At 40.2% G+C, this 13,274-nt stretch overlaps 1 protein-coding gene across 1 annotated transcript in view; it reads left to right on the top strand.

Moving 5' to 3' along the window:
* Nucleotides 1-13,274, top strand: part of celf6 (CUGBP Elav-like family member 6) — a 134,888-nt gene that overhangs the window by 109,748 nt on the left and 11,866 nt on the right. Inside the window, 4 exon segments of the mRNA XM_055154985.1 lie at nt 2,351-2,430; nt 9,594-9,737; nt 10,613-10,757; nt 12,198-12,347. Coding sequence (XP_055010960.1) covers nt 2,351-2,430; nt 9,594-9,737; nt 10,613-10,757; nt 12,198-12,347 — 519 coding nt within the window.

The following is a 13,274-nucleotide window of genomic DNA, read 5'->3' as shown; positions in this document are numbered from 1 at the left end:
GCCAAACTTTTATTGTTTAAACCTCCAGAGGATTCTAAGTTCACGGCTTAAATGGTACAGTGCTCATCTGGTATTTAATTTTACCTACTTTTCAGCAGTCCCATGCAATCATTACAGGATGTTACGGCAAATTATTTTGCCAGCTCCCACACTTGGGATGGGGTTTGTGTAATTTGAATGAGACAGACCTTGAAATGACAGTGCTATCTGTTCCATGATGGAGGCTTTGTCCCCTGTTGATGTAAATGTATGCTACTCTGAGACTTTTCAGTGGCCCTCTCCACCAGTCAAAAGGCAGAGAAGTTTAACATCCATCGCTTTACGCTGCTCCTCAAAGTACTTTCAAAGTGCAACACTTGCTGCCAGAGTTGAATAGAGCTTGGAATTGTCAGGAATAATAGAGAGATGGCTTTTAGGTCTATAATTAAGTTGTGTTATAAATGTCACCCATCCAGCGGGATGGAATTCATGCATACATATTATACCCCAGGAATTCAAAAGGCACAGCAGATCCCCTTTGCTTGAAAGCAATACAATTTCTGCCTTTCTTTCCCTCCTTCTCTCATTCGGAGCCATCAAATTCAAAAACCTAAATGTGCACTATAATTTATGAGGCTGTAGCACTCAGCTGGATTCTTTGGAGATGTTGCACTCTCACTTCCCTGTGTCCTTTTAGTGTCGCACAATTGGCTTTATCACAGTTTTTACGCTTTTATTTTGGAAAATAATGTGAGGCCCTTGTATGTTTGCTGTGACTTTGACTCTGCTGGTGTGTGCCAAGCTTTTTTTGGGAGGATTGAGGTCAGCGGGATCCTGGCACAGTATCTGATAGTCATTTTGGTGAACGCCACTTAGCTCTCGCTAGAAACCAAAAGGGTTTCACACAATGAAAGTGCCTCCAATTACATTAAACTACAAAGGTTAAATATGTTTGTTCTCCCACACTCACATTCTCAGTCAGAGGGCACCAGTGTTTCAGAGGACCTTTTGTGACCATGGTGAAGTCAAAGAGCAACAGAACTCTGTGTCAAAGCATTTTATCACTTTGCGTCTGTAGATCTATACCACTTTGGGAACCTGAACAAAAGACTTGGCCTTTTCTACTGTCTAATTTCAGAGAGATTGTTATCCTTCGAATTGTACAGAGAGTGTGTTTTTAGACATAGACTGTCCTCAGATGCCTTGTCACATGTAGCTATACCCTTCAGCTTGAGACCTCTGCATTTGTCAAAGAAATGTTAATTTATGTTACATGGAAGCAAAGATGACACTTGGTGGATTATTAGCAGGGCTTGTAAGGGCCTTTCTTGGCCACCTATCGTAGTTCATTTAAATGGGTCATCACATTTCCTTAGAGAGCACAGAAATGTATCAAAGTAACAAAAATATATAACTTTTGAAAAACTTGTCAGAGGATGAAAACCTGGGACTGAACTTTGGAGAAGGTTCAGAGACCGCCCTGTCTTGATTAATGAAAAGGTGACGGAATTAGTGTGCAAGTTTGTTAATTAGGTATATCTTTTGATTTAACACATCGACTACCTGAAGGCAAGGATGAGAATTGGACATAACAGAGTAGCTCTTCCACTCTAGTACCATCATAAAACTTAGAGAAATCGCCTCTCTTTAATTTAATAGCTTTTGGAAATTTACCAGATTTTACTGTGACGGTATATCAGTCCTGGGGCTTTTTCTTTATGTTGTTTAAATGTAGTTTATAGATTGCCCTGACTTGTCCATTGACACACACTAACTCAACATTAGGTTGTATAGCTTGTGTTATTATCATGGTAAATCAGTTTTTTATATATTTTAGCTATTTGAAATGTTAATACAATAGTGCTCCAGAATGCTGTCGCCACTGGCTGCTCTTTTGTCTCTGGGCCAACTTTTATGTTGACTGCGCAGCGTGCATAAACTACACACAACTGATTTGAGATCATTTGAATACCCCTTGAGCAAAAAGCCTCTCCCTCCAGTCTGAAATTACACACAAGCAGAGATCCGGTTAGATGGACAGATTATAATACTATGTCATCATAATCTCTTTTCTGAGTGACTGCACACAAATCACAATGTGTAAATATTAAACAGATTAATAATCACAAGCAAGTCAGGCTAGTAAACGCCTTGCCTCTATTCACCAAAGTGGAATAAGAAAAAGGAAGCGGACAGGATGTTCGGCAGAGCTGTTGTCCCCAACGACAATTGATAATCTAATTTATTCACTTTTCAGCACCAACAAATTAATGGCAGAATCTATTTAGAAAGCAGAAACAATGGTGGTGTTTCCATATGCAAGGCTATCTCACTCATTATGTGTTTCTTTCTGTTTTGTTTGTCTGTGCAGGCTGTGCCTTTGTCAAGTTTTCCAGCCACGCAGAAGCCCAGGCAGCCATCAACAGCTTACATGGGGGACAAACTATGCCGGTAAGTAGAGAATAAACATAATAGTACTTTTGAATCAAATAGAGACAAATAGGGCTATGTCAAATATAAAGCTCCTACACATCGTCAGTAATTACTAATAATGATATGTGAATGCTTGTTTGTACACTTTGATCCTCTCCTTTGACTAAATGAGGTTTATACAGGAGGGTCTTTGCTGCCTTGAAGAAACTGCATGTATGATTTAGATTTAAAATGTCATAAACTTCACCCATCTGTGTGTCTCCAGATACGAGGTAAACATGATCAAATCAAATATAGCTTTTACAGATAATAATTATAATGTTCCTTTATTCTTAATTACAAAAAATGTGGGACATGAAGTTGCATTTATTTGTATTATAATTAGTTTTTTGGTTGTCAGAATTATTATCCAATCAGAAAGCAGAATGTGCCTCACATGAGTCTCTCATTTGGGTTGCCAGTTTCACTGTCACTACCTAAACCTGAGCCCCTGCAGCCTCTGGGTGAATTTTAGAGGTTCTGAGCTTTCACAAGAGGCATGTCCTTTCAGTATACTGGGAAATTTTGCACTGGCAACCCAGGTTCACCTTTACAAAAAACAAAACAAAAAAACAAAACAAAACAAACAAAAAAATAACAGTAGTGCATGCTAAATTTCTTTTAAGCCCAGTTACTGGAGTAGTAACTGTAAGTTATTGGAATACAAATCACCCAGTTTTAGGATCACATTGGGTGAATATGTCCTAGATTAACTAATATTCCACAAACATACGTTTTCAAAGCACGTCAACTACCCAACTCTCACATTCAGTTTTGCTATGAGCTTTAACAAAAGATTCCAGGAGTCAGCATTCACCACATTCACACAGTGGCATATTCAGTCCCTCTCTTTTAGACTCTATATATCCATGTCCTACTCTTTTCAAACTACCTTTTCAGCCAGAGATATGGTGTTTACATTCACACCCCTATCAAGATGTGATTACTTTGCACAGTGCATGAATCTTTAAACATGTCCTCCGGAGATATTGTATGGTATATGATACTGTGATATTACGGACTGCCAAAGGTTCAGAATGAAGTCCAAGGATAGTTAGATGAAAATGCACCTCCTATATTTGCCCAGTCTAGAAGTCAGTACAGAAGTATATAGGTAAGTAAACATACCTAAGATTCATCATTTTAAAAGTAAGAGCAGCTCTATTAACCTGATGGTGCATTTGGGAATTAGTGTGAAATTAGTTGCTACGTTGCTGAAGTAGTCTTAGTCGTGTTCACAGCAAAAGCATAAAATTGTTGCAATAAACTTTTGAACTTAAAATTGGGAAATGTCTAGGCACATGCTTTTATGGGTTATTTCGATTATCTTTGCGTAAAACATTTCTGCCACTGCAGAATGAAAATGCCAGGGGCAGATCTACAAGCACTATTAATACATTTGGATGGTTTGTTACAGTTACTGATGGATACAGTACTTACTCTACATGAATAAATAAATAAATAAGTTTCAAATTTGCCTAATGTACAAAAAATGCATGTATGTTTTGGGTGGACTGGTGAATCAAGCATCAAATGCAATAGGGATGCCTTCAAAGACATTTTCATAAGTGATATGATTTAGACTGTATTTGGCTGTGACATCTAAAATTCTGTCTAGGTTTTCTCACACTTGGCTTCTCTCCATTTCCTCTTAAAAGCAAAAGGGTTGAGATGCGGCTATTTATCTTCATATATTATGAAACAGTCTCTGACTTTAAATAGGCAGAAATGATTGGCGTCCCCGCTCACTCCAGGGAACCTTGGCACTTCTGTTTTGGTTTGCTGATGTAAGTGTCTATTTGTGTGTACACAAAAGTCTATGGGGACTTGCTAATGCATTTGTCCACTCTATTACAGAGTTAAGTTTGTGAGTCAGCCTCATACATCTGGAACTATTATCCATCTCCTTTTACACTAATTGTAATTTCCTTTTTCTTCTGTCACCAGTGAAGACTAAGTAAAAGAAATAATGAATTATGAGGCATTATACAGGCCGAGCTTTGCATTGAGTACTGCACAGCTGGACACGCACGCAGGCACTCACTTTTGCTGGCAGGCGCCCATACCTTCACACACTCCACTGATGTTCCGCAATAAATATTTACGGATGCTTCCTGGCAGTCAGAGAGTGTGCTGGAAGCCAGATGTAATTTACACATCTTTTTGATGCCGTCTCATTTTGCATTACATTGAAGTAGTGAGAGAGAGACTGATAAACTGGTGGAGTCATTTCAACTTTGTGTACAGTGGAAGCCAAACTTTTTCTCGTATAATTCACAAGGGTCTGGTTTTAATAAGCACAAAACCTGAATAATGACTTTGTTGTTCACTTGCATTGGTAAGCATAACTATTATAAAATATTATAATATATACTTAAATTAGATATTTAATGATTTTACATTCCTACTTTACACTATTTTTCACATATTGCATCTAATGGGCTTTTAATGAGTCTTTTTCAATCCAATGAAATCACAGAACAATAATAGTTATAAACTCTACACATCTTAAAAATGCTTTAAATTGTCAGCACTTCACCACACCTGCTCTTACCACATCAAGTTTGAATGGATTTAGGATATGATACTCCCCTGGCAGAGTTCTACAAGAGTGCATAGCTAGAGCATTAGTCATTGTCTAAATGAAAAGTTTTAAATTGATGGGCAAACTACAGCTCCTGTGCAAAGTTGTTGCTTGGTTGTGAAATTTACTATTGAAAATAGTGCACACTTCAATACTATGCACTGCAAAAAAAACAAATCTTTAATGATGCAATGATAGTTTTACAAGGAGATGGGACCAATCCATCTGAGGTAGTTTAAATGATCTAAGTTAATGATTGTATAAATATCTCCTCCATCTCTGCACCTGTTATCCACCGCGTCCAAAACCTAACTGCCTTTCAGATTAATTGGCAAGGTGGCCATTAGCACCCGGCTAAGGCTGTGGTACCGATGGGCTACACAGTTAATTTGGATAATATCAGTGCCACATGTCGTCAACAACAGACTAACAGGAGGCGTGATTCGGCTGCTCGGCTGCTCTGCCTCTGCCCACTGCCAGCTGTGGTCTAGATGAACCTTGAACAAAGAAGTGCCTCTCTCTCTCCTTTCCTAATGTTCTCTCTGCAGCATCTGTGTTACCTGGCACACGCACTCACGCCATCATTAATACCTACAGCAAAATACGCTGGCCTCAAATGAAAGGCTGTAATGAAGTTTAAGGGCGCGCCATGCCACTAAAGGGCACGCACTGATAGATGCGGTCATAGCTTTAATTGATGTTTATTGTGCTTTGCAGGTGCTTCCGAAATTGACTTTAAAGGGAGATTGGGCACGGGGAGCTGTGCTAACTGGTTCAGCTGTTGTATGGGTGTCAGGAAGCGAAGGGGCAGGTGGCTTGGGTTCAGATGGCAGGGAGAAGCAGACAGGAGCAGTGTCATGTTCAGTGTCACGCCATGGAAGTCTGGACACAGTACTGTGGATAACAAGGCTCACTATACATGATAGTGTAGAGAGATACTATACAGGAGAAATATATATGAAACCTAAGTTTTGTGTATATTATTTGGGGTGCAGTCTGTAAATGTAGAACTGCAAGCTGAACCACAATTGATTACCTCATAATATAATGGGTAATGAATTGTATATTGAACTAAAAGAAGCATTCTGGAACTTATTATTTTATTACGGGTACTATGTTTTGATTTTGTTTTGATTTTCTTTCATTTAAAAATAAGCACAGTATTTCTAAAGCATTTTCCGCCTTTAACAAGTTTGCCAATGGTTATTCAACTTCAATTGTATCTTATAATGATGATGAGAGATAGGCCTATTTATTAGTGATGAGGACTATACGGATGGAAATTAGCTCCATTCTAAATTCTGCATATTTACACAAATCACTGTGCAGTACTATCCTAAAACACCTTTTTAAAATAGTCTAGAGAGGTGTAACATTTAAATGAAGATAATTTTTTTTTTACACTACAGTATTTTCTCCCTCTCTTACCACTAAGCAAGTAAGTCACTGTGACCCAGGCATGGCTGTTTTTGGCTAGTGTAATTTGGGAGTGTGCTGACTGTCCACTGTAGGGACTAAAGTAGGTGTATAAACTAGGCTAAGTAACCCTTTAAAGCTATTTTTACTATAGCGGTCACTGTGTTGTGGGAACATACACACTACTCTTTTTATGCAATGCAAATTCACCTGCTGTACCTGATGGTTCTAATCCCTTTATTACTATTGGTATTTCCCTCCCTATACTTTCTGTAGGCCCATACGGAAATCCAATTCAGGAGATTTTCACAAGTCAAGTGTGTTGTTGAGGGAATTAGATTAGTTTTTGAACCCATGACAAATTCCTTAGTTGTACCTGTCAAAAGTGAAGGCTCCCTGTTGGCCTTTATCAAATTCAGCAAATTCATTTTCTCTCCAGGTATAGGACCCATGCCGGCTCGGGTTATTATTCTGTTTGTTTGTCAGCTTGTGATTTTCAACTCGCAGTGAGGAGTGGCTGCATTTGCATCCACTGCCCATGGTCTGCTGCCACCTGTTTCTTAATTAAGTGTCCATATAATATTGTTTCATGTGGGATGATTCAGCCATGAAGAGATTTCATTCAGTTCGTTTTTCTTTCTGGGGTCGTCACAACAAATAGGCTGTTTCTTTGAGTGCAGTGTTTTGCATATTGATTCGGAATTTGACAATCCACACACACAGAACTAGCAAATGGCGGCAAATTGGCTTGTACTCTCCAAGAAAGTCATGGGTTCAATAGGTTGGATTCACGGGTTCACAGTTAAAAATTGAGCTGGAGGGCTTGTTAGAATTCTATGGTAGAATTAGCTGTTAAACTGTCAGAAGGCAGATTTGTTGAGCTGGCTTATTGTGAATATCTGTAATTACTGAGCCTATCCAAAGAAATAAAAACTAGCACAACATTCAACATATTCTCTGTCAGTGTAAATAAACTAAATTGAAATTATGTTTTTACAACTTCAGAATGTGGTGCCATTACTCAACCTCAAAATTGTGATTGTTATCAGCTGAAAGGACTATTAAAAAAATGAAAACAAACAACAAGATTTAAGATTTGTGGACATATATTCATTCTGAACATATCATATTTTGCTTTAGATTGTTAATTGCTATGGCAATGGTCCAAATTTTTCATCAATGTCCATTTGAAATCATGGTATCAAATTGTAAAAACAACCTATTGCAGGATGTGGCGTTTCCATGCTCCATGCTGTTGGGGCGTGTTTCTTCACGGTGCTTCAGTTTCTATACAGTATTTAATGTATGTATATTTTTTCTTAAGTAGTACTCAAATGGTTGCTCCACCGCAGTTTGGGACACACTAAAATTAGAGGATATGGGATCCTTCCTGCAAATGGACGATAATAGCGCACTTCATCTCAGCCACAACAGTTAGGCTCTTAAAGTTGGGATTGCTTGGACCCTGACGAGACTTGCTGTGCTTTCGACACCTGCAGAGGCTGCGATAGTGCTTCAGTGTTGCTGCCAAAGTCGCTCAGAAAAGACATTGTAGCCTGCCTCCACTCCGCTGCCACAAAAGCACTGTGCCGTAGAGAGAGGAGCAGAAGCCAGACCAGGCCAGACTACACCCTGAGTCACCAAGCACAAGCTACACCCCGCGGCTTTCCCTGCTCATGCGGCGGATGCTCACAATGTATTCTGCATGAGGTATTAAGTGAACATAAGAATACACCGGATACACAAAGCAGAAAATGGAAGTGATCTAAATGCCAGGCGGTGCTGCAGGCAGGCCCGGGTGCCACGCTGCTGGTAGAAAGCATGTTTGCTCAGTACTATTCTCATTAAATCCAACTGCGCAGTCCCTCCAAACTGGTCCATGGAGTTGAGAAAGTGGTGTAAAAGGTCAGCAAGTGGAAGGAAATGAAATTAGAATGGAAAAGTGTGCCATTAACACTGCCACGTCAGACTATTGATTTAACTAATTGAAATGGCATCGAGGGAGGAGTAGCCTCCTCCTGGAGCAGGGCTGTCTGACTCAGATAGTGTCCCCACTGAGGTGCACCGTCCAAACGGTTCACACATCCACCACATTTACTGATGTGACTGGAATATAGAGAATTTCTAGAAAGCAAGTCATTGTGTGAAGATAGCCCAAAACTGTGCTGGCATCGTAACAGACAACCTTGATCACGACTGGGCTTGTCTCTTAAATGGTATTATTATTTTAAAGAAGAAAAACAAAAATGAGCTCTAAATCAAAGTGTGAATTTGTCCTGACCCCGTCTGGATGAGACATTTTATGAAGCGCTGTTTCATGTTGTGATTATGGGGTACTTTTCGCTCTGTGTCTTTGCTTTTATGATCTTACTAATCGTGTCCGGACTGCCCCTTGGCTGCATGCGTCCTTCTGTCCTGGTGCTGCTCTGTGCTCTTTCCCAGCATGCACTGCCTGTAATTAAATAGAAGCCTGGTCCTCTTGACAGTATCTATGGCTACTTTCTCTGCCTGGCAGCATCCTCATCCTCTCTGTCTGTCTGTTTGTCTGTCTGGGTGTCACATGAGGAACCGGGTCTGCTCTTTGTCTCTCAAATGATTTAATTGGATGCAAACTGAGGAGCAGAGACATCAATACAGAAGTATATCTGCCATAAGGCAAAGCCATTAGTCAATAGTTTGCCCTGCACATGCCGAAGGCTTTTGTCAGACCTAATTACCCAGGACAGGAGTCAGTGGAGCTTCACCGGGAGGGGACAGAGGCTCCTGGGACCTGCGGAGGAGCACAGTTCATTCACAGTGTATACACTGAGTTGGAAAGTTCACAAAAGCAAACATCAGTCAGAAGTCAATTACAAGCATTCAGACTGACTACATTTAATGTACTATAACGATGAGCTTTATGTGAAAACTCCATGTGTACAGTACATTATACACAGCACTTCATTGGTGCTATTCCGTATGAAATTTGAAATGAAATGACATGTTGTGAAGTATATTTTCTTTATGTTAATTTCCCTGGAGACACATGCATCTTACAGCAAAGGGGTCCAATGAACAGCTGAGTGTATTTATATAGAACTAAAGTATGGCATATTTTTATAAGATGTGTGTGACTGATGAGCTCTGTTGTGTGTGGTTGCAGGGTGCCTCTTCCAGTCTGGTAGTTAAGTTTGCAGACACTGATAAGGAGAGGACCCTGCGCAGGATGCACCAGATGGCCGGGCAGCTCGGCATCTTCAGTCCCATGACCATCCAGTTTGGGGCCTATGGCGCCTACTCTCATGCTGTAAGTCTGAGCCCGGCGGGGGAGGAGACGGTGAGCTTTAAAAAAGAAACCACAAACTGTTGTGATTAAGCTTTGAACTCACTCTCTCCCAATAGGTACGCGGCGCCCCCTGTGTAATTTACACCATTAAATGCTTGCTGTAATCTCAATTTACATAGCATTATTGTATCACTGTTTATCCTCTGCCTCTTCTGTTTAATACAAATCATTATCATATATGCACAGTGTGAAACTTTGAACTGTTGCTAATAACTGTGTTTGGATCCCACATTAATGGATTTGTGAATTTAAATATGTACCTGCCTGTATAACCATTATTCTTCCTGTAGGTTACAAGCAGAGAGACAGACCCCTGTGAAAGCATGCTTGCCTCATATTTTTAACTTTTTTCCCTACACACTCACACACCCATCCCCCATTTTATATTCACACATGAAAGTCACAGCCTGAATTAGGAGTCGGTGAGATTTTGCACTCACACAGTAGCTAACAACTCACTCTGACAGGTGAGAATCGCCCACTCATGCACAATCACTGCACAAACTCTGCTTCCAAGCCCATATATACATGTACTACCTGGGTTTGTATCTTTTTCCCAAACTCACTTCACATTAGCTTTATCTAGCAGTAACATAATGAGCTCCAGAGCATTTTATCAGTGGGATGGAGGAGCAGAGCTGTAGGGCAACACCGAGTACCCTGTTTGAGAACAAGGCATTGGCCAGGCAAACAGACATGCAAGAGTAAACATGCTCCAGTCTTGAGGCTATTTCACCTTCCTCTTCTTTCTCTACCTTTCCCTTACCCTCCCTTGCCCTGCCTTCCCCTCCTCCACCCATCCCCACTCTCCCCGTTGCTCTCTAATCCTACAGCAGATGATGCAACAGCAAGCCGCCCTGATGGCTGCCACACAAGGCTCGTACCTGAACCCCATGGCAGCCATCGCAGCAGCGCAAATGCAGCAAATGGCAGCTTTCAATGTCAACGGACTGGTGGCGACTCCCATGACTCCCTCCTCAGGTACGCAAACAGGTTTTCCAGCGCAATAACTCAGTGAGCCATATGCAAACAATAGGGGATTTATAGAGATGTGTTAATGTTGTGAAATCATAAGGTTGACAAGGGTTTATGTTAAAACACCAGCATTAAAAGATAAATCAAACATGCAATCTTAGAATCTTATTATTCTCATAGTGATTAAGGTAAGAATTTTTGACTACTAATGTGAATAGGTTGCTCAATATATAGATCACTCCCAAATCTCTTTTTGGATTGACAATATGAAAGCTCTTTTATGTGTTTCTATTGGTGGTTTTCAGATTCTTGAATGCAATGAGTACATGCTCCCAGATGGGGGACAAGAGCCAGTTTTATCTATTGATAACATTGTATTTGACTGAAAAATATCTGAAAGGTAAATTCATAAATGTTGAAAATGATCATTGACCAGACCCAAGAACTCACTGTATTACAACAAAAATCTGCTTTCCAACTATATTAACATTAGCTGCCACCCATCTGCATTAAATAACATAAGCTTTTAACATAGGCTAGAATATTATGATGTCATCTGACAACCAGCAATATATTTTTTCTTGTGTAATTGCTCACTGTGATATAATAAAGTATCATGACATCATTTGTGTACATAGCTTTCTCCAATGCACGGCCTTAGAAAACTTTTGTCATGGCCCTGGAATATCTAACTTTTATATCTAACCAGAGAATCAGTAATAATACATCCTGTGCCCTTGTAGCATTTTCAAGTTGTGTTCTGAAGTAGGAGCTGGTACGAGCAGAACCGGAGCTGAGACGTGCATTGACAGTAACATGTAAAACATTCCCTGTCACACATTGGCAGCCACATTACAGTCATTCTCGGGCTGCTATTATCTCTCCCTCTGCTTCATCTGTCGCTCCTTTCCTCAGCAGCAGAATGACAGTATGTATTTTCTGGGAACACGGCCAATTCACTGACTTTGGATGCCGAGTCCTTTGCTTATACAATATAAGAGCAAAGATTTGTGTGCGATAATCCTGGCCTTCAATCTGAACTATCTTTTTTGGCTCTTGTCGTGAGGAGCTTTGATGGCTCGACACTAAGTAGGTCGCCCGCCTGAAGCTGGGGTCACTGCAGATGTATTAAATAAAGTGTCTGTATGCTGTATATGGCATCTGTAATCCACAAGGCCTACACATTCCTTTCAAACATAATCCTACCTGACTTAAATGCCCTTCACCTGGATTAGAGAAATAATAAAACAGGCCCAAACTGTCAAGGTGACAGACTGGGATTAACGCCTGGAGTAAAATCAACACAACTATAAGGTCTCACTGGTCAGTTTGGCAATAATACTGATGTAAACAATAATTAATTTTCTAATCAAACAAATATTATGCCGCGGTCTTCAGAAGATAATTGTAAAGCTGTATATTTAATGGGTATTAATGTGTTTACAGGCACCAGCACACCTCCAGGCATCAGTGCCACTGCCGTCCCCAGCATAGCCACGCCCATTGGAGTGAATGGATTCAGTGCCCTCCCGCCACAAAGCAATGGGCAGCCAACGTCCGAGCCCATCTACACCAATGGGATCCACCCTTACCCAGGTAAACCAGGAAATAGGAGGCATATCAGAATATTTTGTATTCATTCTAAACATTCTGATGATCCAAAGATCCAATCAGAAAGCAATAATAGCGATATAAATAGTCTATGGTCTGTTTTAAGAGTACTCAGATTTTGACACTTTAAATTAAGGTTCTTTAGTAAAGGCACTAGTCAGTGTTTTTGAAGCATGTATAAATATTTGACTGGAATGAACCCAATAAAGCATGTATAAGATTTGTGAGCTGGACACAATGATATTTAAATCTAAAAATAATGCTCTCCAGTGCCCTCTAAAAGTTTTAATTGGAAAATATCATAAACGAATATTTGTTTGTTGTGGACAAATTACAGAGATCTTATTTGTGATGGGGAACAATCTGACAAAGTCTCATCTTTCTAGATTTGAAAGTGAATAAAGGATGGAAAATCACTGCTTCTACCTCAAATTTGAAGTAATAACAAAGTATTCAAATATTTAATTAGTTCTTGTTTTGTTTTTGACACTTGCTGTTCTGCGGGGGGAGGGCACAATAACATATTCTGTATGAAACATGATGATGTGTCACAACAAAATGTTGAACAAGCTGTATAGGTATAGGGGGCTCTATTGGAATGTGAGCTCCTCCATTGTTGGACCTTGAGTTAGTTCTGGGAGGGTCTCAAGTCCAGAGACCTGCTTGAGTCCTGGGAGGATCTCGAGTCAAGGGATAAGCTTGAGTCCTGGGGTCTCCTTGAGTTCTGAGATCTCCTCAAGTCCTGGGATGTCCAACTTCATCCTTCTCAGGTTCAGGAGGGAAGAGACTTTAGATGTCTTCTACAATGAGGTCAGTGATGGCCTTCAGCAGGCCGGAGCAGAAGGATTTCAGAAACTCCTCCAGTGCATCATGGGGACACATTTGATAGATCCTCTTTATAATCTTCAGAAT

The sequence above is a fragment of the Boleophthalmus pectinirostris genome, unplaced genomic scaffold (genome assembly GCF_026225935.1).
Source record: "Boleophthalmus pectinirostris isolate CB_2022bp ecotype Guang Dong unplaced genomic scaffold, ASM2622593v1 HiC_scaffold_19, whole genome shotgun sequence".
Lineage (NCBI taxonomy): Eukaryota > Metazoa > Chordata > Actinopteri > Gobiiformes > Gobiidae > Boleophthalmus > Boleophthalmus pectinirostris.
Note: the sequence above shows the minus strand (reverse complement) of the source record. Positions and strands in the feature narration are given on the sequence as shown.